The sequence below is a fragment of the Chamaea fasciata genome, unplaced genomic scaffold (assembly GCF_029207755.1).
Source record: "Chamaea fasciata isolate MVZ Bird 193981 ecotype frontalis unplaced genomic scaffold, bChaFas1.0.hap1 SCAF_8, whole genome shotgun sequence".
NCBI classification, from domain to species: domain Eukaryota; kingdom Metazoa; phylum Chordata; class Aves; order Passeriformes; family Sylviidae; genus Chamaea; species Chamaea fasciata.
Window position 1 is genome coordinate 2,565,338 of NW_027094093.1, and position 27,162 is coordinate 2,592,499.

The 27,162-nt window shown below is 43.1% G+C and overlaps 1 protein-coding gene across 1 annotated transcript in view; it reads right to left on the bottom strand.

Moving 5' to 3' along the window:
- Nucleotides 1–27,162, bottom strand: part of IQCA1 (IQ motif containing with AAA domain 1) — an 87,199-nt gene that overhangs the window by 21,857 nt on the left and 38,180 nt on the right. The window contains exons 6-12 of the mRNA XM_066189309.1: nucleotides 25,390–25,474; nucleotides 19,995–20,105; nucleotides 16,267–16,342; nucleotides 10,851–10,957; nucleotides 10,544–10,636; nucleotides 4,123–4,184; nucleotides 1,273–1,355 (exon numbers count right to left, since the gene is read on the bottom strand). Of these exons, the coding sequence (XP_066045406.1) occupies nucleotides 1,273–1,355; nucleotides 4,123–4,184; nucleotides 10,544–10,636; nucleotides 10,851–10,957; nucleotides 16,267–16,342; nucleotides 19,995–20,105; nucleotides 25,390–25,474 (617 nt within the window). The remainder of the gene's footprint in view (nucleotides 1–1,272; nucleotides 1,356–4,122; nucleotides 4,185–10,543; nucleotides 10,637–10,850; nucleotides 10,958–16,266; nucleotides 16,343–19,994; nucleotides 20,106–25,389; nucleotides 25,475–27,162) is intronic.

A 27,162-nucleotide genomic window follows, 5' to 3' on the forward strand; every position in this document is an offset into this window, starting at 1 on the left:
AGTTTGTCATAGAGGGGGGACATTTCGGTGCCTTTACTGGCTGTGTAGCTCAGTTCCACTCTTTGTCCTTTCCCCAGGAACTGGAAGTGACCTTCCTTAGGCTTCAGCCCTGGAAGGCTGAGCAGATGAAGACTTCTTTTTCTGCAGGCTTTGACTGTGTCCTTGGACCCTTCAAGAGAGTTTTTCTGGATTTTAAAAAATTGTTGGAGATGTGCTGTTTTAAAAGCATTTGTGGTGGGGGAATGGTTGTTGGACAAAAGTGACCTTGATAGGTTGGGAGAAGAAAGGAAGAATGAAAATCTTCCTTTACTTTGTGGTCTTTAATGAGCGTGAAATGGATGGGACACTTGTTAACTCAGAGAATTAACAGCTCTTCAGGGGAACGGGCAGAGGCTCTGGAGCCTGAACTGGTGCTTCCACAAGTTTATATAAATATGGCATTTGGGGGTCATAGAAGAGAATTTGTCTTTTTTTGTCTTGGCCTTGCACCATCAGCCTGTAGCACTACAGCTTCTGGACAGCTGCAAATTCAAACCATGGCCTTTGAAAGTACCTGAATCTTGGAGGTTTTTTTGCTGTTAAGATGCTGTGATTTCACTGTGTGTCACCCAATGTCTGTGAATGTGGTGTTAGACCCCTCTAAAGTCTGAAAATGTAGGGTTTGGGGTTTTTTACCCCTTTTCTCTCTGTAGAGCACGGATAAGCAGGTCTGGCTGCAGTTGCAGGTAACAGAAACCAGACAAGAGCAATGTGAAATGCAGAACTAGGCAGAGACACATCTTACTCACATGAAGGGCCAGATATGCCTCAAAGCACTGCTCAAAGTTCATGGGCAGTCAGGGAGGTGCAGGGAAGGGGCTGAGTCTTCTCTGCTCAATGAACAAAAGCTAGAGGTACAATTTTTGCTGTTCTCTGGGAAATATTCTGCATGGATTATGACCCCTACTCTGTTAGACTTGCACTGTCTTGCCACTGCCTGGCAAAGGGCTCCTTAAAGGATGTTCTGGTTGCACCTCAGAGGGGTTGTGACACCCACAACCATTCTAGGCTTCCAGGTGTTGCTGCCTGGAGTTAAACACCAGCTCTGCAAACAGGTCCTGGGCTCAGCAGCAGAAGTGAAAGCAGAAACAGACTTGATTTGCATATCTGGCTTTAGATATTCAAAGTGCAGCGACTCTTGAACTCAACCTTGACTGGAAATAGGGGTCAGTGGAGGTGGAATGGCTGGAGGTTTGATCAAACACCACGTTTGCTGTCAAAGGGCTACTTTACCAATGTAGTCAGAGAGATGCACGTGCTCGACTTCGATGAGCAATCCTTCTTCTGCAAGTTCCTGGTACAGGGAATCAATGGTCCTACAGGCAAGAGACATCACTCAGACAGGGTCAGGAAGAGCTCAGTCCTCCCGGAACTGAGCCAGCCTGAGTGTTATTTATGTTTGCCCAGCTCTGCAAAGGCACTTTGTGGCTCGGAGGTAGCAGTGATTGGTGCCATCAATGTGAAATCAATAAGCACAGCTCTCTGTGCTGTGCTGAGGAATCCCTTTCCCTCCCTCACACGCTGGGTCCCCCTGTCCTGCTGACTCCATTTACCCATTTCCAGGTGATGCCAGATCGGTTATGACTTGTGTAATGGACTCGTTCATTAATATCAATTACTGGGAAATTATTTTTAAATTACACAATAATGGCAATCCTAACACTACTATACCTATTCTCTCAGCTCTCCAATTAGTACTAATTCATTAATTCTTCTTGGAATTTATTCTGTTGCCAACAGACAGCCTCATCTCCCTGGGAACACACTGGGAATGCCTCACTCAGATCTACCACCTGCAGTGTTGTGGTCAGGCTGACCAGAGCTGGGTTGGGACAAAAAAACATCCAGTGGAAGTGTTGGCCCACCCCTGGAAGTGTCCAAGGCCAGGCTGGACAGGGCTTGGAGCAACCTGGGATAGTGGAGGGTGTCCCTGCCCATGGCAGGGGGTGGAACTGGATGGGCTTTAAGGTTCCTTCCAACCCCAGCCATTCTGGGATTCCATGGAGTGAGCAAAACTTCCTCAGTGGAGGTTTCTCCCTATCTCCATTAGTGGCTGAAAGTAGATCCAAATAATGGAGTTAAAACACTTAAATTTGAGTGTGGTTTTCTATTGACGTGGATCTTCTCTACATTCTCTTTAGGAATTCTGAGTATTAATTTCAATGACACTTTTGGCACTTGGTTTTATAGAGTGATACTGCTTCCAGGAAGATGTAAACTGAATAAACCTGTCGGAATTTCTTTGTGTATTGACAGCAAAAACAATATTTTTTTTTTCTTTTTAGATCTCTCAGTGTTTTTGCACACTTTTCACTTTCTTTTCCCTTCAATTACTCCATCTTTCTCACCTATCTTAATTGGGATGTCCTGGTCTGGCTTCAATAAATACATTTAATAGCGCCTCTCAGCTGACTAATAAACCTACAGGTATAATTTGAGGTCTGCAGCCTTTTTTCCATTTCAGCTGAGGAGTTTTATGTTTATGCAGTCTTAGTGGCACAATTAATGTAGGAGTAGCAATAAGCAAATCCAAAATTTAATGCACCTTCAACAACGTTGATTTTGCTGCTCTGACTCTTGCTTTCATCCTCAGTGGTTTTATGTTGGGAATGCATCATAAAACAGGCAGAAGGTGGAATGGGAATAACCTGGCAGCTCTGGTGGGAGCAAGACTTCTACTTTTCCTGGTTTATTATTTTTACAGTGCCAGTTAAATGATGCATGTCCTGAGCTCCTCCAAGGGAGTGTGATGTGCCCAGTCTTTGTTGCCTGAAGCCCCCTGTGCCCCCTTCACTGGGCCAAAATGGAGATTTTGAATCTGAGTTATTCATCCCCTCTCTGGATTATTTCTGAAATGCTCAGCAGGGAAGAGCAAAGCGTGGAGCCAAAAATGCCAGATAAAAAGTCAGCTACTAAAAACCTCATGTTTTCAGCTGGCTGCATGGTAAGCTTGTATATAAAGAAGCAGGTATGTGCAAGAGCAGTTTTAAAAGCAGGGAATATTTGCATCCTTATTAGACTTTGGCACTGTTCTGTAGGAGAGGTCCTGCTCCATTACAATCCATGAGAAACAGACTTAAAATATTTGCTTGGAGGCAATTTTTTCTTTCAGTATTTTTCAATATTTAAAAATATTCAAGATTTTAAATATTCTAAAAATATTTTTATAATAATTATCTTATTAATTATATTAGACAATATTATATTATAATACAGTATAAATAATACAGTATAAATATTCTATTCTATTCTATTCTATTCTATTCTATTCTATTCTATTCTATTCTATTCTATTCTATTCTATTCTATTCTATTCTATTCTTATTTAAAATTTAAATATTTAGAAATTTTGAAATATATTTTAAAGCAGGTAAAGAGATCATTGGCTGATTGTGTGGTGCCAGCATCCAGACGACCGAGACCAGGTCTTGCTGCTCTTGCACCAATGTGTTTGTGGGGTGAATGTCACTGATGGTGTTTGTCACTGTGCTGTTCTCCAGCCCTGCTCCTGGATCAGCTGGTCCCCGTGGTGATGCCTCTGTGCAGGTGTCTGTGTTGTGTGCACAGGTGAAAAATGGCTGGATTATCAGGGAACACATCACTCTCATTGGCAATGGCAGGGCGGAAGAAGAAATCCTCTCAGACCCTCCAAATAAAATGCGTGCTTCAAAGAGCAAGGGTCCACAAGAAAATGCCAGGTCTGTCAGGACTCTCATTGATCCATGGGACTGATTTATGACATGTACACCACAGCTGAGCCATGAAGGGGATTTATGGAGTGCAGGGGCCTATCTGCAGCCTCCCTTATCAGGCTCCAGCTGGGGTGGAAAATCTGACAGTCAACAAAAACCAGCCAGGTGCTTCTGCACCTGCAGGGAGGGGGGAAAGGCACACAGGGCCAATCTCCCGCTGAAATGCTCCATGTGCTCAGCTCTGCAAACTGGAATCAACCTGTCCAGAGGTGATGGGACTGATCCTGGCGGTGTGTGGTAGCAGAATGGGGATTTTAATTCATGTTTGTTGGTGAAGATGAGCAAAACCAAGGTTGATATTGGAGATCTAATGCAGAGGGGTTCTCTTTACCTGTCAGGAGTCAGATCTCTCTCCAGCTCAGATATCTTTTTCTTCCCAGGTGTCTTGCTTCCCTGAGAACCACACAAGGAAGCAGAGATTAGTGTCTAGCACAGATAAATATTTTTGAATGTACTGAAGCAAAGTGATGAGGAACAGTGAATGTTTCAGTGTTTGAATGTAGCCCAAAGGGAAAAAACATACCCTCAACAGCAGTCCCACTGCTACATAGGAAAGTATCACAGAGTCATTTTGCTCCAAGGGAAAAAGTTCCTCTCCTTCCTTTTGCTTGGATATTAGATTTTTTTTTTATTTTTTTTATTTTTTTAGTTGGCACAGCTGCCCAGGACAGTAGTGGAGTTCCCAGCTCTGGAGGGATTTAAAAGCTGTGTGGATGGGGCACCTGGGGACATGGTTTAGTGGTGGCGTTGGCAGTGCAGGTTAAGGGCTGGACTTGATGATCTCTCAGAGACCTTTTCTGATTGTATAATTCTTATTCCACGATTTTTCTGGAGCACAGTTCTGTGGGTGAGGGAGGATATGGCCCTTGCTCAAGAAGGAAACAGGAAGAAAAAAGGGTGTGGGGTCGAAGTAGCTGCTCCAGAGACTGTTTATACCATAATAATAATAACAATAATAATAATGTATAAGGAAAATATATAAGCAATTTCCCTGAGGGGAAAAGCTCCTGAGACTCTGGCTACCCTCCTAATCACTGGACATCCTTCTCTTTCCTAATGCCTCAGGGAAGAAGCTGGAAGGGGTCAGAAAAACACAATCTGCTCTTGTCGTATTTTCACCACAATTTCACCACAGAAAGACGTTGACTCGTGTGCCTCATTTCAGTACACATCACAAAAAAACTCATGGCAAACATAAATAAGGAAGATGTGACTGGGGCTCGTCAAGCCCCTCCATTAATTACAGCTCAGGAGCCATAAATATGGTTAGGGATAATTAGTAGTGTGGAGAGGGCATCATTAATCCATGTTCGTGCCCACCACTGGTGTCTGAGCTCCAGTGCTCCAGCAAAGCACTTCAGGACTGCTCCAGTGGAACTGTTTACACAGAAACCTTGGTGCACCAGGGGATTTCTCCAACAGCTTAAATTTAAGCACGTGCTTAAATGCTTAGTTGAACAAGACAGCTTATTCTTTCCAAAAGTTTATGTTCGCTTTCCTGGGAATACAGTAATTTACTTTGCTTTTTTTATATAATCGTGAATACTTCTGCAGAGCTCTGGAGGCTGCGTTGTTGAGTTAAAAAAATCCTGTCCAATTATCTGGGAAATGCTGGGCTTTTTCACAGAACAGATCAGCAGCCTTCAGGAATACATCAATTTTCGGTTTTCAAGGATAGACACAATGTAAGAAACCTGTGGTTCAATCACCTGTTACTGTTCATGATGCCACAAAGATAATCCAGATGAAAATGCAGCCCAAACCCAGCACTATACGGATCAGCTAACTGGGAAAAGGAGATGTTTTTGTGTTTTGGGTTAGGATAATGCAAACAACTCTGGTTTTTGTACCTTGGGTTTCTTTAGATAAATAAGTGCGGCAGCAAATATTCATCCAAATGTGCCAAAGGGATTTTGTTTTGAAGAAAAGGAATGGGAAGGAGAAAGCACATGCCATGCTCCTTTAACAACTGCGGAAATATTGAGGCTGTCACTGGTTTATTTTTGCTCTTCCTCCTGTTTTGTCTTTTTAACCTCTCTTCCAACAAGCCAGAAATTACATATATTTGGGTTTGACTGGGAAGAAAAGCTCGTTTCAACCTATGTGAAGACACTAAGCATATGTGGAATTTATTGGCCAACTGGTATTGTCCTCAAGGCAGCTTCACCAATAAAGTAACTCCAGAGCAAAACAAAAATGAACTGTGCGGAGGAAAAATGTGTTTCCCTAATTAACAACAGCATTGGTGGGGAATTTGGCACAGGCTGGGATGCGATAAGGGCAAATATGAATTGTAGACAATGGCTTGCCTCCAAAATGTCTTACTGGGAACGGCTTTTATTTAGAAAAAGATAATGTTTAATGAATGTGAACACGCTCGTCATTTGTAATGGAAATCTCCCTGCTTGTCTCTCTGAAATGTCAGCTGAGCTTCTGTGTAGCCATCCTTTGACTGGGTGATTTTCTGCTTTGCTAACTCCCAGGGAGTGAGCTGCAGCAGGTGGCAGCTGGCAGGGACACAGGGCTGTCTCCTGAGCCCTGTGGGGTGGCTTCTCTTGCTGTGTGGGCTCAGCAAAATGCTTTGGGTAGCTCAGAGCTTGGAGCAGACGAGAATCTGACTTCAGACCAAATTCCAGAGCACTGTCTGCTGTTGGAATGGCACCATGAGGGAGAGGGTATCCAAATGTCTCAGTGAGGGAAATTGTTGAAACTAAAGGATCTGTCACCCTTTGGCTGTGAACTCCCAAGTCCTGGCTGCAGCTACGGCCACCACGGGTTGTGGAATCATGGAATGGCTGCTTTGGGAGATTATCCAGTTCCACCCCCTGCCATGGGCAGGAACACCTGCCACTGTCCCAGGTTGCTCCAAGCCCCAGTGTCCAGCCTGGCCTTGGACACTTCCAGGGATCCAGGGGCAGCCACAGCTTCTCCGGGCACCCTGTGCCAGGGCCTGCCCACCCTCGCAGGGAAGAATTTTTTCCCAATATTCCATCTAAAGCTACTCTCAGTTTGAAGGCATTCCTCCTTGTCCTTACATGCTGTTGTAAGAAGTCCCTCTGCGTGTTTCTTGTAGGCTCCCTTGTGGAAAAGTAAAAAGAGGAAAGTGCTCCTGTAGTTTAAGGGAAACCAGGAGCAGCTGATGCAGTTTTTTAGTGGATTCCTTGGATCATGCTTAAGATGGGAGTCTGAGCAAGTGCAGATTTGCACTGGGCCTGGGTTGAGAAGTCTTCTCTGGCAGTGCTGAGATAAAAATGCAGCTTCTGACACTTGCACGGAAAAAGGGCTTAGACAAAGACTAATTCCCACTGATTAACAAACTTGCTGAATGAGGGACTCTGATCTGCAGTCCCTGTTGGATTTAGGCACAGAATCCAAAGAGGTTACAGTTCCCACAGCTGGCTGAGAGCTCTAGGTGCAGCAGAAAATCCAGCAGGGCTTGGAAATCGCAGCCCTCAAACCCAGCCTTCCTTCAGTTCTCAGCCAGTTTCTCCTTCTCTATGGCTTTGCTCATCAGTATTTCTGTCACAGCCATTTGTGGTTTTCTTTGCTTCTGCCCACTTTCACCAAAAAGGGACCTCCAAAGCCTAGGCCAGAAGCAAGTTTGCCACATTTAGGTTCTCATGCTCCCCTTTCCTGGGTTTTCTGTGTCCTTTTCTTTTTTTTTTTTCCCTTGAATTCTGGCCATGCCTTTGTGTATGTGTGGGTGTGTTCATTTCCAATGCATTGCTTTACCTGCAGTGGGGATCAGAAATAAATCCTTGGGGGGGCAGAGCAGGAAAAGCAGCACAATGGGCTTGAGAGAAAGCACTCTGATAAGCTCTTAAATGTAATTTACAGATCAGTGACTGCCATGTTCCTCAGTCAGAGGACATCTCCCTCCCAGCCTGGCCCTTCCCAGTGCTCCCAGTCCCAGCTTGGTGATCCCTGGCTGGGCAGGGGATGAGCTGCCACTGTACAAAGTGAAGGAAAATGCAGTTTACAGCAGAGCTGACCCACATTCCTCTGTTTCTGTTGTATCCTCATCCCCTCTCTAGTGACAGCCATTGGACCAGGAGCAATCTGGAAGAATCAGAGTCCAGCAAAGTGTGTCTCTTAAACAGGACACTCTGCTCTATCCCCTGTCAGTGCTGGGCCATACAGGTGGGACAGTCTGGGGGTGTGGGAAGCCTCCAGCTTGGGAAGAGCCACAGGATCTGTGACTCCAGTAATTGCTGTGGGGTTTATTGAGTATTAGGTGCAATCTAATTAGTCTTGCTATTTCCAGATCAGTCTACAGCTCTGGAGACCCACTTGACATGAGGAGAACAATTTTTTCACCCAAGTTCGTTCTTCCACAAAGCTGGCAAATGGGATTCTTATCTTCAGGAGCTCTAAGAGCAGCTCTTGCTAGGGTTAAGTGTCAGCTTTTAGCAGTAAGTGGTATTTGAAGGCTTGGAAATCAGTGATAAAGTACTTATGGAAATAAAGGAGTGGCTCTGGGTAGGCCTGGAGCTGTTATATATTGTATTTTGTAAATCTAAGACCTGAGGTGTCTGGAAGACTGACTGGAGGGGAGAAATTTCCATTTAGAGTCCACTTCCAAAATTTCCCGCCGTATTTCCCACAAAAGGGACTTTAAAACTCAAATTGGTTCCTGATTTTTTTCTGCTTAATATGGATTTTTTTTTCTTCCAGATTTTTTTCTCTTTAATATGGATTTGACAGAAATTTTCTGAGTTGTGAACCACTCCTCATAAGGCTTGGAACGGCACAGGACACCTACCTCTGGTAGGGATTATTCCCTGACAAAGCAACCAGAAGAAATTCCTCCCTAAAACAGAGGGAATGGCCAAACAAACCATCAGGAATTTGGGCTGATGGTCCCTCGACACAAAATTCCACCTGTAAAAGTCCTCCTAAAGAAATTACCCTTTCATTGCCCCTTGCCCACTGCCAGAGTGCAGAAAAAGGTCTGATTTGTCTGAAGAACGTTGAATTCTCTTGAGAATGCAGAATATCCCCATTTTCTTTGTTTTTTTTTGGCAGGGGGATGTTTCACATTGTACTCCAGACCCGCTCCTGGCTACAATGAGAACCTGAAACAACCACCTGTAATTTCATGCTGCATAGCTGAGGGGGAGACAGATGGGACCTCCTAAAACTAGAGATTTTTTTGCCGAATAATAAATTAATGCACCATTTCTAAAACTTTCCTGATCATATTATTCTTATTATCTAGACCGGGTTATCCTAAAGCAGATCTGCAGTCTGTGTGCACAGGTATGCACTAGTCTGATTTATGATGGAGATATTTATGCAAATGCTAATTGGAAAAAGCCTTTGCCAATGCTGAATGGACATTTTAAATGGCTTTGCACAGGGAAGATGTGTTTTGACTAACACTGAATCTTTCCTTTCCTTCCCCTTTCCTCAAATGGAACCGTTTTGGCTTGGGCAGGGTTTTTTTAGATGAAATCTTAAAGGAATTTGTATTATCTAATTAGTACTTCTTTTCCTGCCTCATTCTCTCAGGCTACTGGCACAACCTGGGAAAATAAAAGTTAAATAATATCCCTCCACCCTAAGCTATTCCAACATTACACTGAAGGAAAAAAACCCACCCCAACCCAGCCCCTAACATAAAGTTCTGCAATTCCAGGGTGACATTTTGCAGCAGGGCACCAACCAGCCGATCTACATGTCTCTGCTCATGAAAACTTGGGGAAGATTGTTGCAATATTTGCCTGTACATCTTAAGCCCTCCCTATTTTTGAAACAGATTTAGGAATCCAGCTGGGATCAGCTTTCAGAGCTGCCCCAGTCTTTTCTTATTAGATTGTCCCTGGACGTTTGTCAGGTGAAAGAGCATTTTTAAAGATAATTTGAGTAGAAGTAGAGCAACAGCAAGTATTTGCATGCTAAAAGGTATTACAGAAATGAAATACAGCACGAGATTAGGGCTGGCTATTTGCCCTGAGGGTTTTAAGTGGATCTGCTGATTGAGTGGTGGGATGTAAGGTTTGAGTTATTTTGCACTGACATGATCTCTAACTTAAATGCTTTGGTAAGGAATTTTAGAGAACCACAAGCTGTGGAATTCTTCATATGATAATGCTGTAAAACTAGATGTGAACATGACATGTGCTGCATTTTGGGGGGGGTTAACCTATTTTTTATGCTTAAATAAACCTGGCTTAATTGCAAATTCCCAAACCCTTCAGTAGGATGTAGTAACATAATGAGTACCTGGCTGCGTGTGATCTATGTGGTGTTACAGACAAATGAAAGGGTACATCAAAACATTCAGAGGGAATTGTTTTGGTGTACAGTCTTGAAACATAATAACCAGTCCTTATTTAGGAGGAAAACATCCAGGAGCTGGAAAACTCAGTGGCCTCCAGATCCCTGTTTTCCTTGGGAAACTATTAATCTGAACTGGTCACCCTAAAGAGAGGGATTGCTTCCATTTTGCTGTTCGACTGCATCCAAAGATTTCAGGAGGGTGAAAATCTGAAATATCTTGTAGTGATTTATCTCCGGAATAGCTCAACTTGTCCTAAGCAGTATTTATACAAGTGAAAGAACAAGAGCTAATGAAGAAGGCCCTGAAAACAGCCACAGATGAAGAGGTTTTGAGATGTTCCTGACTTGAGATTCAGTGAATGTTTAGGACGTACATTCTGATATTTGTACCTGAGGTTTGCACTGACCATTGCTGTACCCAGGCAGGGAATTGAGACTACCCCTCAATTCTCCCAACTTGCTGCTCTTACCTTTTCACCTTTCTTAGCTTTTCCCTGGGGACCTGTCTCTCCATCCAGAGCCTTTTTGATGTTCAACAGTTTCTCCTGCATCACTTCATCGACCTGCCCAAGACAAACACAGTGGAATCTTCCTCAGTTTTCTGTTCTGCCACCTCACCCCAGACAATTGTTCAGCTGAACAAGTGTGAAAATAAAGAACAGGTAGTAGGGACTCTGGAAGGAGGGAAGGTCTGTGCCAGGGCCAGTTCTTACAGCTGGAGAAAAATATACCCAGGTAATGCACATGATTAGTGTCCTCTTGCTATTGTGAGCACACCTGCACTCTGATCTCTTCCTCCACTTCTTCCCGTTCCCCTCCTTTGATCAGCTCCGGGTCGTGATCCTGGAGAAAATCCGATCTGTTATCTCTCTTCTCCCAAAAGACTGTTATCCAAAAGAAAGAAAAAAGGGGAAAAAGTTACAGAAGCCATTGGTTCCTCCAACTGCTTCTGGAGGCAAAAGAAAGGGTAGTTGTAGGCAGCTTTTATTAAATTATAAGCTGTATGAAAGTAGCAGGCTCTAGGGACCCTTACCAAGTTCAGAGCCCTGTTGTGCTAGGATCTGCAAATCCTGAGGTTAAGGGATTTCTTCTTTTGCCCTGGGTTGCAAAATGGTATCAGAATTCAGGAGGATAATAGGAGAGTGAGGTTGGCATTTGGAGGTTGTAAAGCTGAAAGCCTGGAGTGTGCTCAGGCTCCAAGAGCCCTGTCCCGTGCCTGATATTGGCATTATTTTATTCTATTTAACAGCACAGGCATTAAACCTTTTCCATGAAGAAGGCACAGGGGTGGCTCCTGCCCTGAAGGATGTGCTCTCCACGAGTGTCACTTGGCTGGCACGACACAGGCTTGGGGACCAAAGGAAGCAGATTAACTCAAACCATGAAGTTCCCAGTTCTCCCCGTGGCTCCGTTAAAGCTGCTGCATCCTGATGAGTTGGCCTTTGCAGCAATTCCCAGGAGGCTGAAATATGGGAACAGGGGCACTGGAGTAGGAATAAAACCAGCAGTTTGTGTGGCAGAGCAATAACCTGGAGCTGGCCCACAAGGGATGCACCGAGGCTTCACTCTGGGGAATTTTAAGCTGGATGCAGAAGTTGAAAGGCAGCTAAGCCCCAAAGAGACAAGACCCACCCTGATCCAGCCCCTCTGCTTTGAAGTGCTGTGCAAAGGAGAAGTAATAAGGAGACTGAATGCCCAGCCACAGCAAATTTGTGAAACTGGTGATGAAAAAAAAAAAAAAAGCTATTTATGATAAAGTACCTAATGATCCTGAGGTGCAGCTCATTATTTTTGTTGAGGCAAACTGCAATTTGCTCTTTAGAAAGAAAACTAAATGAAGTCTGACGAGCTCGGTGCGTATCTGAGTTCTCTGCTATTAGCAAAGTGCCTTACTTTAATAGGAACACCTCTTTTTTCCCTACACTTCTTGAGCTAATTTGAAGGAAGACAATTCAAATCTTGCCTTTCAAGCCCTGATTGTATCTTCCTAAATGACAGCTTATCTCCAGCTAATTCAATTTCCTGATGATTTGAAATGGCAGTTTTCCACTTTAAGACATTGGCTCCTCTGTGAGTCTGTTTTGTACAGATATTCTCCCCTGCACCCCTTGCCTGCTGAAGGCACCATGCCTTCAGAAAATCAGAAAGATTTTAACATCCAAGTTTTAATTAATTCAAGACTGGCTGCTCTTTCCATCCCCAACAAATTTTCAGGGCCCAACTCCACTCAGCGGATTTGTAGTTTTACAGAGTCTGTAGAGGGAATAGTTCTTGCAGGTGAGTAATCTTAATTTCACCGCTGAGAATGGTGGGGATGGAGGAGGACAGGGGATATTTTGGTAATGGAAGAAACTCCAAAGCACAGACATTTAATTTCTTTAAATTCCTTGTGGGTCATCAGAGGGCACGACAGATGTCATGTAATATTTCAGGGGGAAAAGCTGATTTGCCCAAGTTATGAGGTAGCTCCTCCAGCCTAGAATTCCAGCCTTGGGGAAAGGGGACGTTACACAGGAGTTATGTGAATTTTTAAACACTTTCCTGACTGGGTCAACAGGTTGCAAGTGCTATGTTTTCACAGGAGTACAAGGCTTTAGATATTTATTTTTCATTGAGGGATCCCTAGGTTTTTCTATTCTGTTTTTTCATAATTGTTTGTTGTCATTTTGTAGATTGATTAGTGGTTAATACCCACTGCAGGCAAACCAGGGAGGGTCCCCCCAGACTCTGAGATTACCTGGCAATGAGTTATCTGAGTGTTATATTAAGCCCTGGGTTAGAGGTGCCTAATTTTAGTAGAGAGATCAATAACTCATAGGTGTTAGATGCTCTGTTATTCTTTTATAGATCAACAAAATGTTTCAAAGTTAATTTTAAAGGAGGGTCAGGAGGCTAAGGATGTTATGTTTTCACTGGCTGGTCAGCAGAGTCTGGTGTTTTGTTACAGGCAGGGTCAGCCAGCTCCAAGAGCTATTTCTGTGCCTGGGTGTATGCAGTGAAATTTATGTCACCTTTTCTAAAATAGTGTATGCTTATTTTGGGATTGTTTTATATGCATAGCTAGCTCAGGGCTCAAAGGCAGCCCAGCCCACTCCTAAATCAGCATCCCAGCTCTGCAGGCCAGTGGGGAACTCCAATATCCCAGAATTTCAGAGAACAGCCTGTGACTAACAATTGCAATATATTTATTTGAAGCATGAAGCTTCTCTTGAAATGGCCACTTTGAACCTCCTGGCAAAAGGATTGGAATCTTCTGAAGGCTGGTTAAAAATACACAGTATCACCACATCTTAAAGGAATATTTGGACACAAGACATGGAGTATTTGAACACAGCTATCCTCTGTGACACTGAGCAAGTCATAAATATCAACTGATCATCTACAGAATGGGGGAAATAGCACATTGCTGCCTCACACTGCAAAAATACAACCCAGGAAGAGGGAGCTCAGCCCCACATCTCCCCACATAAACTCTGGCTATTCCAGTGTGAAAGGAGATGCCACACAAAGTGGCTATTTCCAACAACATCCTTTAAAGTAAGTGTTTTAGAGCTTAGCAAGTGTAATAACTGGAAAAAACGGACAGACACAGTTCTAGGAGGCTAAAAGGCTTCAAGAATTCCAGTGAAGTTTAGGCAGCAGCTCTAGCTTGGTAGAGGAGTTAAAAACACAGAGTGAAAAAGTTGGTAAGTGAAATGTTCAGATTTTTGTCAAAACTGATCTATATTTTTAAAAATATTTAAGTAAGGTTGGTATAAAGCATTGGTTTCATGGGATGGGAACACTTCCTTAAAATTAACTGTGGGGGGTGTGACAAAACCAAGATGTTTAGTCAGCTATCATTATGTAAATTTTAGACACACTTATAAGGGGCTTTGAATTACTCTTGACACAAACACTTCTTAATCAAGCTCTGTTGCTTCAATCATGTTTTCAAGATTCCTGTACTAATAAATCTGGACTTCTGTGCAAATGCTGATAGCAAGTGACCTATTTCTACATAAGATTAGGAAAAGAGTTTTCAGTAGAAAGTCCAAACTCAGACCTATTTTTTCCCTGCATAATTCTGCTACTGAGAGGAAAGCAGCTGAAAATTAAAAATACAGGAGAGTGCTTGCACTGTTCTGGGTGGATGTTGTTGTAGATTTAATTCTGATGACCAAAGAATCCATGGTTAGATGAAAAACAAAACAATTTTGGACAACCCCCAGGTAGTACTGTGTGAGTGCCCTGTGATGAAAAGTCCTAAGTGCTTGTGAACGAGGCAGGGGATTGTGCTGCAGGAAGGAATTAACAGCTGCTTACTAAAAAAAAAGTATGGTGTCAAATAGACCTGGTTCTCCAGGAGAAAAGGAGGGGAAAAAAAAAACCCACCTGAAGTTTAACTGCACAGCTATAGCCTCTTAAAGAGTCTATAAGAGCTGCAGGTATTCTTTGAAGCCTGCAAGAGAGCTTTTCCACTCTGAGGGTTCCTGGTGGTGCTCTGTGCAGGAAAGGGCTCCTTCTCCTGTGCCTTCACAGACGGGGAGTAGCTGTCAGCTCCAGCAGGATGGGCTGGGGATGTGTGGGTGTTTAACCGGGAAATGGGAATCCCAGGAGCACTCACACTGTCTGGATAACCCCAAAAAGTTCTGTGTTTGCAGGGCTCAGAGCAGGCGTCTTGCTGGGAATGGCAGTGCTGGTGTTCAGACGGGCTTCAGTGACAAATCCCCCATCCCCTTGTAAAACCCCTGGCTTATTACACAAGACAGTTGTGAAATTTGGGGGTCTCCATTGCTCTCAGAGTAACCTACTGAGCCCTGTGGTGTTTTTATTCCTCACTCTGGTGTCCACTGCTGTGCTGAGGTTACAGCCAAGCGTGTTTCCTCCAAGGCAAACCCCTCCTGCCTCCCTTTTGCTGCTTCTACACTGCTCCTTCCCTGCCCTGGGGACTTGGGTGGGGGCCCCACTCTTGCCACGGTTGGTTTTGAATTCCAGGTGCCATTCTGTCCTTGGCCAGCTAAGGAAAGAAGTTTGGGTGGATTTGATCCTTATCAAAAGCTCCTGCTGCCTTCAGCAGGACTCTGACGTGGTATTTGAAAGTAGATGGGATGAAAAGCTCCTTTTTAGCCAGAAAGCTGCTCTGTGATTTATAATGTGTAAGAAAATCCTAATTGTTACAAGCCAGAGGTCAGGCCAAACTACTGATGCACATTTAGCAAGTTGTTCACTTCTTTCTCTCCAGCCAGCTCAAATCAGGCAGAAAACTTGACGCCAGTAATTTGTCAGCAGGAGGGAATAATGGAGACTTTTCATATGAGGAATTTTAGCAAGGCACTAACTCTAAAGAGTGGAGAGCAGAAAAGATATTTTTCCACGTTGTATCAGAACAGAATCTGCAGATACAGATACAGCAAAAACAACCCCATTTTCCACTTTAGACAAGTGCAAGACTTCCTAATTCACTTGTGAACCAGGGTGAGCACTGAAGGCAAGTGTTGAAGAGAATGAACACAAGTACCAAAAGCAGAGGAGAGGACAGAAGAGATCTGGAAAAGAACAAAATGCCCATTTCCTGATTTTTATTAAGAAATCCCTGCTTTTTGGTGCTTTCTCCAGGTGAGAAAACAGCCAGGCCCCTTGCTGAAAGTCTGGCTTATGTTTCAGTTCCACACACTCTGCATGAAACAAGTGCATTCATAGTTTTGTGCCTCTGCTTGAGAAGATGCTCCTCGTATTCAAACATATAATAAAAAATAATTTGAGTAGCTGTGGATGCTGTGAAGGAATCCATGGACTCCTTCCATGAGCTCCCACTCATGGAGGAGACAGGACAGGTAGAGTTACAGGAGTATGAAAACATTGATGCTGGAACTTGATCTACAGTGTCATGCTTCTGATGTCATTCCCGCTGCCCTCAGAAAATCCTAAAATGCCTTTTTGTGTGTATTGAAGCACTTTGCTTTGAGTTTGTTCACTTTCACCCACAGAAATGTCCCTTCCTGCATGATTAGCTCAATGGCTTTGACAGACTCCTTGGAAGAACTGAGGCACTGAGAGACTCCCTTCCTAAATACCATTTTTTAAATCTAACATCGTAATTTTTATAACATTCCATAGTTTGGGCAGCTGCCCACTTGACCTTATAGGAATGACATTCTGATGAAGCTGATTTGGGAGAATATTCCAGCTGGAATTATCTTTTTCTACTGACCTTGGTACTGAGAGCTTCCTTCCTCCAGTATCGAAAGGAAATTGCTCGGACCCATTTTCCAGCCTAAATCCACCACCTAGATTGGGGGGGAAAGGGAAGAGAGGAATTGCTGACAGCATTGTTTTGTAGAATTATGGATTAAAGATCTAATTCCACCCGTGCCAAGGGCAGGGACACCTTCCACTAGCCCAGGCTGCTCCATGAGAGAAGGGGTGTCATTTTATCAGCTGAAGTCCCAAAATTAAACAAGAATTAAACTCCAGCTTGTTTGAAAATGTAATTTAGGTAGGAGACTTGCAATATTTAAATGGAATTTAACAATGATGCCATTTTTTTCAGTTACTTTTGCTGTTATTGCCATATTCCTGAAACAGTTTAATTTTATTGAGCCAGTATTTCTGAGGGAAACACCTCCCAGAAAATGATCAAAGTTTCTTCATCTTGAATCAGTCGTAAGTCTCAAGATGTGAGTAAGGTAACAGTTGATAAAGGGAGATTAGATCACTCTTTGGGGAGGAGGTGAATGTGGATTTATACATTTACATGAGATGGCACAAGGTGGATCAGGATTTTGCTAAATAACCTGCAAACCACTTGCTGTCAGCAAGATATAAAGTGCAGCTCCTGGAATGATTCAAACTAAACACTCCCTTAAATAAGCTCTGGAATTAGGGGCATATCTGCTACCTGCAGGTGCAGCTGCAGCCCCATGACGTGAGTTATCAAATTTCTGGTTTTAATTAAAGTTTTATTACAGTCATTACAGTTTGGGCCCAGAAGGACAGGAAAAATCTAAATACATTTATCACTTCTAGCCTGTAGATGCATTTGAAAGAGACTTGGGAGGTTCTTGACTGAACATCAAGAACTGTTTTGGTAAAGTATAACAAAAAGTTGGAGGATTTGAGCTCAATGTATTCCCAGTTTCACAGGATGTGGCACTTTGAGGTTCATCCTTGGATCATTTGCAGTAGGCAGAATCCTTCTTTTACCATTTTCCCTGGTATTTTATAGAAAATGATTAAACCATGATGTTCTGAGAGGAAATGTGTCAGCTATTAAAAAACCCAACAAACAAATTCCCCCCCAAACCAGCCTGAAAATGGGTTATTCATTTTTAGCCTCTCAATACCACAGGCCACATCAACATTTGATTGTTATAAATAAGGCAATAATTGTTTCAGTTATTTGCTTCAGTGATTTCATACACTGATGTCAGTGATATCATTGTGTCAATTTAATTGATTTTAATCAAACCCACTCTCTTGTGTCTAAAGGACAGTTGCAGTTCTGTTTTCTCTTGCCTCAGTTAACAGCCTAAGAGTCAACATAATAAAAAGAACTTTTCCTTTGAAACCAATTAATATATTTTTTGATTTTCACTGGATTAACCCATGCTTGTTCCGTTTTAAACGTGTTAAGGCCTCATGAACCAGTGATACATGTTTGAATTTAAGCAGAAATGTGGAAATGAGAATTTCAATATATTCCTGAGGCTTTCTAAAGCCAACTCCACACCAGGTGATTCCCATTCGACAGCAGGGAAAACAGAACTGGCTCCACTGTGCACGTCTCCTCTGGACATTTTCCTAAGAGGTTTCCCTGGGGACAGGAATGTGTCTCGCTGTTTGACATTTCTGGGGGAAATATCCAGGGATGCACAGCCTTGCTCACGTTCAGTGAGACAAGCTGCAGCAGGTTACTGAGTGAGGCAGCCCAGACTGCTCCTGCTTTTAGAAAGAGGGATTTTGTGGGGATGAAGCCATGGGTTGTTTTTTTCCTTAGGTGCCTAATGGGAAATCAAATCAGCACCTCGCAGAGAAAAGAAAGTGAAGTTACTTTGATATCAAACACTCTTTGTAAAGATTGCTATCAGGCTTTTCCAAAATACTTAAATTTCCTTCTGGGATCAAACTTCTGTTTTCTTTAAGAGCTGAAGTTGGGAGCAGAGCTTTTTTCTGCCTGCATCCCTATGACTTATAGCCCATACTTATTTTACTATGAGTCCTGCTGTTAGAACTTTTCCAAATACTTCTCAACTGGTCTAAGACACTCTTTTTTTTTTTTTTTCCTGTCAGTGCTATAACCTTGGAGAGAATGTTCCCTTTGTTCTTTCTCAATGAACCATAGAGAACCTGATATAATGGCTCAGAATTTTACTTGACAGGACTTGTGATGGCTGAGGAGATGGGAATGACATGAAGTTATAAAACCCCAGAGCACCACGCTGTAATTTCACCCCAATTCAAAACAGCCTTGCAGAGGCTGCGAGAGGATTGAGACACATTTTTGCTGTTGTTGGTTCTTATCTTCAGAAACGTGCAAAACCAGGAAGGAATCATATTTTATTCTGTGAAAGTCAGATTTTTTAGCAGATGGGTGAAGTGCCATTCAGTGCTGTGACACTGTCACCCAACAAACTGGTGACAGTAACAAGTGACTGACTGAAGACATGTGTGACCAGAACTTAGAAATCTCTCCTGTTTACACATGAGCAGCCACAACCCTTCCTAGTTAGCAAAGTTAAGCAATCAGGCTTGAAAAACATTCATGTATGTGCTCCAGCCTGCTGTGTATTTTCATTTACGAAGGGAAAAAAAAACCCAAAAAAACCCCACCTCAAACCCCCAGACAGTGTTTTCAAGATGCTCATTTACAAGTTAATATTTAGGTATGTACCTTCCAATGAAATTGGCTGATGCTTCCTAAATTCATGTAATTTAGGTTCCTGGCTACATGTTCTGAGAGATTTGGCCATATTAATGGATGTTGTCCAAGCAAAGCATCATTTTTTGAAATATATTTGTTCTAGGGTTAGGCCTTCAAATTAATTTGTGTAAAACTTGCAGTGAAGAGTAAGCTTTGCCCTAGAAAACTCACCCTTCTCCTCCACATATTTAGGGAGAGATTAATGACCCTTATTAAAAATATATATGTTTCAACTTTTGTTTATACTGTGAAGTAAATGAGAAACAAAAGCTGCTGCTTCAGCAAAAGCTGATAATTTTTGTTTCACAGCTTGCTTTTGGAGATGCCCACTGGTCACTGCTCTGTTTCAAAGGTGTTTTGCTCTGTGAAGTTGCTCCTGAAATAATTTGGAAGTGTGTCTTCTGTGAAAGCAGCCCTTTATCTCAAAGATTTCAGGGGATATGTTGTACATTAAGTGGTGTCTACTGACATTTGAAACAAAAATAGTTCCTACCCTGAGAACGTGGGCTGAAAATGCATGGCTTTATTTACAGGTTTATGAAATGCTAGCTGATGTGGTTTAAAAATTAGTTTGAAATCCACACAAGCTCTGAGGTGGGTATCTGAGTGAGACTAAGGCTCTTAATTAGTAATTCTGCAAGGGGTGGCAGGAATTAACTTCTCTGTACCCACATTAAGAGTGGGAATGCTTGGTTACCCCTTTGTTACCTGCCTGACTGTCCTGGCAATAATCTCAAAGCCCTGAAGTGTATTTTTGCCCTCATTTATGTCCCTGACAGTCTGCACCTCCATCAGCTCTTCCCACTGAGCTCAGTCGTGGCCATTCCTAAAACATGAGAGGTAAAAAGTTCCCCAGAATCATCGAGGTCATGGAAAGGCTGAGAAAGACCAGCCTCAGGCAGTTCTTTGTCTCCTGAACCTGAGCCTGGAGCTCTGCTGACCAGTTTAATGTCACTTAAAAGCCTCTGCCCACACCTGAGCTTTGCCTCGGGCTTCACAATGTGCTTTCAGTGCCTTACTTGCTTTCCATCTTTTTCTGGCTTTTTCATTTTGGCCTTTTCCTGTTTTTTTCCATTCTTCTCCTTATCTTGTTTCTTGGCCTCCTTTTTGGCAGCCAGCTCTTCAGCGACCTGAAAGAGGCAGGGAGGAATGTGACTGGGAAAACACAACAATATCCAACAGGCTGCACACTCTGAATTCCAGACCATCACCGAGAAGCCTTTTTGTGCACTCCCCCCTGCAAACTCCAGCACAGGTGCCGACTATCCCAATTTATCACTAGGAAAAAGCTGATTTCTCTGTCCCAAATGGTGAGGGCTTTTATGGAGTAAGACCAGCTCCTGAAGCCATCCAGAAGCAGAACATTCCAATGACACACAACTCAAAGCTCCCTCTGGACTCAGAGCCAGATTATGAATTTGTCCTGGTAAGGCAGATTGATTTTTATAGGGATGGATTTTGAGAGGCTGCCCCAAGGTGTGTCTGATTTCAATATATGGCTAAAGACTGAAATTGTTCTAGTGGGCGAGGGAGATTTGGTAGAATTACAAACCCTGACAGATACACGGGGATAGCTCAGCATCTTTATCCCTGCAAGCAACAAGCAGCAGCTGATAACTGGGTACAGCTCCATCAATTCCCATATCTTTAGTTCCTGGCCATTTATACTTTATTATCTGAAAAAGGCAGAGGATGAAAATTTGCTGCTTCTCTTGTTTCTAGGCAGCTTTCTTGTCCCTGAGAGGAATTCTAAGATCATTTACTAATGAGCCTAAATCAGAAAATCCATTGAAGTTTATTAATGGACTACTAATAGTGGCAGTACTGTGAAAGAGTAGAAAATAAAACATTTCCAACGGTAAGATGTGTTCCCTGTAACAGTGAAAATATTTGTTTTCTCTAGTATACCTTTTGATGGACTGAACACTGGATGCTGGAAGGGGACAATGACAAGGGCTGTGTCATTAGTGCCTCTCCCCAAGCATTTCAGTATCTTACATTTAATTAAATGTGGTAATTCAAACCCTGAGCACCACTCAGTCACATCTTGCAGTGATAAGCAGCGAAGCATTTCATTCCCTGGGATAGATTAACAGATTGACTGGAGTTCAAAATAGGTTTTTAGTGTCCCAGCAGGCCTGTTGTATCCAAAACCAACAGAGCTACTCCGAGTGTATCCTTTACTGTGCTGTTCCTACGCAGCCAGAAACCCAACCTTGTCACCTCCAGCTCTGCTCTGCTCTGCCTGCAAAGGGTAACCAGAACCATCCCCAGCATCTCAGGGGTGGCTTTATCCAGCAGGGTACCTGTAAACACACACAGGAGTGACAAAGGGTTTCAGTCTGCAGCAGCACCTCTGCATTCTGCAGGCAGGATTTTAACTGCATCCAGACTCCGAGTGGAGTGATTTGCTTTCATGTTTTTGCACAGATGAATGATACTGGCAGGGGTGAGACAGAGTTCCTGTTCTCAGGAACCTGCTATGATGGCACTGAGCAGTGTCCTTGTCCCTCTGCCTGGCCTTGCAGCTCCTCCAGCTCCGCTTCCACCTCTGCCCCAAGCAGCTCCACGATGGCAGAGGGCTGGGGAGAAGCTGCTAACCTTGAGTAGCTTCTGCTCTTTTATACAGAACCACTTCCCCTCCAGCTGCAAGGAGATGCCTGAATAATCTGACAAAAGAGGAGGAAAGAAAGGGAACGGCAAGCAAAGGTTAGTTTGAGATTAGTAGGCAATTCGTTCACGTTTTAGTGTATTTTTTTTTCCCCTGAAGAAAACTTCATGGTGGAAAGAGAAGTAGATGTCTTCCTAAGTTGTTTTGGACTCCCCTTTTCTTTGCTAGGCTGTCTGTTTTTGAAATGATGCAGAAAGTAGTTAGCAAATTCTTAATGCTGAGGAAGAGACCATGATTCAGTAGGAGCAGATGAATTTTAGCCTCTTTGTACTTTTTCCCACTTTCCTAGCACTCCTATTGTGCCAGTGATGATTCTTCTCCAGTAACATTTTCTTCAGTAGCTGAGAAGACATTTTCCTTCAAAACTGATGCTCCATAAAAGTTAAATTGACTTTTGTATTCCTATATCAGTTCAACCATGCTTCTAAAATCTTGCAGTGCAAATCTCCTTTTCTTTTTGGGAGGCGTGAGGGGAAAGAACTGGGCACTAAACCAGAGTGTAGCCTACGAACGGAAATGTCTAATGCTGGTTTATATGAGCCAAGCATAAGAAAACTTCCAGCTGCCAGCAGGACTCACTTGTTCTGCCATCCTGAGACACAGGAAATTTGGCGTTGGCTCAGGTAAAATGATACTTGAGGTAGATGTTCTTCCTCAGGAATAAAACCTTCCCTTATTCCTTGAAAGAAGACCTTACTTGAACCTCTTGCCTTTTAAAGTTGTGGGCATAAAAGTAAAGCAGGGCTAGAGTGAGTTTGGGAATGTTGGATCTCCAGCAGTGGCAGGTGAGAGCAGCCTCAGAGACTGGCTTGAACACAAACACTTCACAGGGGTACAGCCCCGTGTTCCTGCAGGGAAAAGTTTCTTTCTTGGAATATTAACTCTACAGAAAGAAGTTTTGTTGGAATTTAGGAAATGTTTCTTCTTTATGGAGGATTTTTTGGTGTGGTTTTTTTTTGGGGGGGAAGGTGGATTGCTGTCTGTAGGTGAATACTTTAGGTGTTGTGTAATTTAACAGAGGCCAAGTACAGTTTCCCTCCTCCTGCATGGTTAACTTGAAATATTCAGAATATTTTAAGGCTTTCAGTCCTTCTCTGACACCTTTCTCTTTTTTTTTTTTTTTTTTGGAATGTTACTTAATATTGGAAATGAGGGGGAGCTGGGAGAGGGGGAGGTGCCTGCAAAATGGCAACTCTCTTGCCTTATTTTCACGGTGATGAGACTTAATGAACTACAGGAAAAGATCGTAATTTTGTTGGCAGCAGGATAAGGACAAAGCTAAAAATTGTCACATCTGATGATTATCTCTAGAGCAAAACATAAAAATCCATTAGGGACAGAAATCTGGAACAGATGCAGGGAGATTACACCGATGTCCTGGAATGTTAAATTTGTCTTGAAGAGTAAGTAAAGTGGAGAAAAGCTTCTTTTCAGTCAAGGGACAGCACTTATTTTTCTGACTGAAGCACCAAGTGCTCTGCGTTGGGATGTCTCTGGCACACCTTTTGGGAAGGTATTTGTAAAATGTCATGGAAGCAGTTTGTGCAGAAGGCCAGCTACGTTACAAAGTCAAGTAAGGTCAGGATTGTCAAAGGATCAAGAAATATGGAATGCATAATAATGCAGCAATGGTTCGTGAAGTGATTAATTTGTATTTTATTTTCCCCAAAGTGTCTTTACCGAAGCCTTATAAAATGCTCATTTTTTAAATACAGTTCAGTCTTGATTTTTCATGGGGTTTGACTTGGGAGTAACCAACCCCTGCACAGGAGCTCATATAGACAAGAGGTGAACTCCTGTCCCCCCTGGAGTCAAGGACAAAACTCCCATCAGCTTCCACGGGGCCAGGATTCCCTTTCCTATGTTGCCCAATAGACCAGTGTGTGGAGCAATCCCAGTGGCCCCAGGGATTTTTTAATACGCAGCTGACTCAGTGGAACTAAGAAGTGTTTTACTTGTCTGACATTCAGGTAAAATCATGATTGCACTGAACTTTCTCTGGCCAACTGCATCGTGGAGATCTCTGAAGGCTGTGACACACATTCTGCTGACTAAAAAGGGAGAAAAAACCAGGCCCCCAAATTGGTGAAAATCAGATAATTGCTAGTGAAAATTTGTTAGGAAAATAGAGGAAGGTTTTTTTCCCAGGGTGCAGGGAAAACAAGCAGTAAAACAACCTCTCCAGACTTTTGGCTTCCATTTTTTCATGCAAAGAAAAAGCAGATGCTCAGGAAAGGCAACAAACCAGCTGAAGGTGGGGATTGAAAGCTGGGAGCACGACAGGAAGGTTAAGTCCATTTCTCCAGAATCTACCTCCATATCCAGTGCTGCTCAGAATAATTCCTGGTAGTGTTTTCTTCCTGAGCTGTGTTAATCCTTGATGGCAGCAGGTCTATTTAGCATCACATTCCCCAAACCCTTCTCCAGCAATAAGCCCCACTTTGCTGGGTGGCTCCTGGCTGCTCTCAGCAGCCAAAAAAGCCTTTCTGGACTCTGGCACGTGTTTCTACTTTAGAGGCTGAAAACTTCACCCAGGGTCTCTTTCCCTCTGCCTGCCTGAACAGCAGATAGACCCAGGAGCAGAGCCCAGCAGGGTTGAGCCCCTGAACTTGGCTGAAAACCAGGAGCTTGCACCAAACTCAGTTTTAGTGGGCCACAGGGAGCTGTTTGCAGCAGCTTTCCTGCATTTTTAGCGAAGTCAGCTGATGGTGTGTGTTGGGCTTTACATCCCCCTCAAACCACACAGAGTTTGTGTGCCCCAGGCTCTTCCCTGTGATCCCAGGGAGGACTGGATCCAAAATTCCCCATCCCTGGAAGCATTCATGGCCAGGCTGGATGGGGCTCTGAGCTCCCAGGGAGGACTAGATCCAAAATTCCCCATTCCTGGAAGCTTTCAAGGCCAGGCTGGATGGGGCTCTGAGCAACCTGGGCTAGTGGAAGACGTCAGGGTGGCTGCAATGAGATGATTTTTACGTCCCTTCCAAGCCAAACCATTCTGTGATTCTATAAAAATCCTCTTTTATATAAATAAAAGGTATTTTATTTACCTGAGTTAGAGCACCAGTTGCAGAAAAATCATGCAAGAGTCTTAGGGGTGGGGCTTTCAGGACCACAGAATTCGGGTTTTGACCTCTTAGTTTTCCTAGACCAGCACACTGGTTCACTCAGGGGCCAAATCCTGTTTCCTGTTTTCCCCCAACAGACTCATTACCCTGCCTGGCTCATCATCGGGATGGGTGGAAAAGGTTCCAAGTGCCGAGCACTGCCTTCGGCTGGGCTTAATCACTTTCCCTGCATGATAGTCAGATGATCAGAGGAAGAGATTATCAGCCATTTCCATTAGCCAGAGAAATCAGGAGAGGGATTTACCAGGAAAAACAACCGAGTTCACTACAACACACAAGATAAACTGAGATACTTCCTTCGCTGGGATGTTAAATCTGCTTAATGAGCCTTGGCAGTAAATCGAGGTTTAGCCCTGCCTGCATAAGAAAATCTTCTCTGCTGTTCCCTGCTTCTTTTCCATCACCTGAGCACCTGAACAGACTTTGGCACCTGATTGGAAACACCCTGGAAAAAACCCCATTCTTTCACTTGCAAGAAAAAGCTTTTAAGCACAAGGTTCTTGGGAGAACTGGAGCCACTGTTAGGGAAAATTGCCACTTAAATAAACAGACACGTTTTGTGACAAATCCTGCTCCAACATAATGAAATTTTTTTTTTTATTAAAAGAGGGACAGTACCTGCTTTGGGTGTTTTTCAATAAAAATAGCCTTGGAACCGCCTGTCTTCTCAGGGGGATAGTCAGGAAACCTGCCCGTGACATGCCTGTGGGAGAAACAGAAGTGGAAGAGGAATTAAAATTCATCGTTTTTCACCTGGTTGATAAAGATGTTAGATAGTGGGGAAGCTTCTTATGGCAGTGGTTTTGTCCTGTAAATTAATTAAGACAGTTACCAACCCAGGTCTTTTATCCCACAGCCCAACAAAACCTGCAAATTCTTAGGGAAATTCCTAGGACTGCAGATTCCTTCCTAGCTGAGAGATGTAGACTAAAGTGTTTATCCCTGGAAGTGTCCAAGGCCAGGTTGTACAGGGAGCACCCTGGGATAGTGGAAGGTGTCCCTGCCCATGGTAGGGGATGGAATGGGATGAGCTTTGAGGTCCCTTCCAACCCAAACCCTTCTGGGAATGGTTATTATGTTACTTTACATTATTTTATGTTCATGGCCCAACTCTCTGCTTTCAACATCCATCTTTTTTTTTTCTTTTTTCTTTTTTACAGAAGAGTTATTTTGCTTAAATCAGGAATTAATCTCTAAATTCCAGACTGCATTTCCATGTCAGGATTACCAATCCTAAATTTCCAATGGACTTGATGGTGATGGAAGCCAGGAAGGAGCAATGAGCCATTTTGGGGGAAGGTTTCATGGAGAACACAAGGAGCTTCCAGACCTTTCAGAAAGAGATTAAAAGGTACACATAATAACTTCAGCCCAAAGGCCATTTACACTGATAAGACCCTTTAATTTCTTTCCCTTTTGTTGCTTGGTGGACTCTATCTGTACGATTTTCTGTTTGTTTGGTAATATCAGGACAATTTTTCTGTTCCAAAGAAAATTCTGACAGTTCAGAAAACCCCTCATGCTACTTTCAAACAGCATGGTTATGTTTCCTCTAAATGAAATTAAATTTCCCTGGAGAAGAAAAGAGCTCAGGAAGGTCAACACTCTTCCTAAAAATGTTTTCATTTTTTTTTTTAAAAACAACTGGTACCTTGAGGGACTTTCCTAGGCTGCTGTTAAGCTGCAGGCTCAGTTTTAAGCTGAGATCCTTGGAACAGAGCATCTGTTCTGTTTCTGTAGCACCACGTGTAGGGTTGGGATCTCTTGCTGGTATTAATGCAACACCAATTAGGACAGAATCAACAAACATTCATCTGTGCTTGGGAGCTCTGACTCGTTCTACAGTACAAATTCTATATGCAAACGGTTGCAAATCCTTGGTCACTGCATTCCCACAAACCAGCCTGCATCAACAGAGGGCTGTCACTGTTAGTGTGCTTTTAAAAATCCACTAAGAATGGGATTTTGGCCTCAAAACCCTGCATGAGCTATTATTTCATGTTAGCTCGTGTTCCATTTTTTTACAGACAGCCAGAAAATAGCTCAGTTTTATGATAAACGCAGCCTTAAATGCTGCTCCAAGTCTGGTTACAGTGAAACATTTCCCAAAGTCTGTTATTGAGGCTGTTGCTACTTCAGTGCCAGCTGGGAAGAAGGAAAGGCAAATGCACTGTGAGTGAAGGATCAGCTGGGAGGCACTGAACATGATATCAGGACCAGCTTCCAATATTTAGTAATGCAACATTTGGTATTTGTACTCCCTTTTTCACTTTTAAATCATTTACAGATCTTGGAGATGGTGGGGGGTGGGAATGAAATTATTTTTAAGGTTCCCTCCAACCCAAACCATTCTGTGATATTCACTTTTGGGTATGTATGATGGGGAGATCT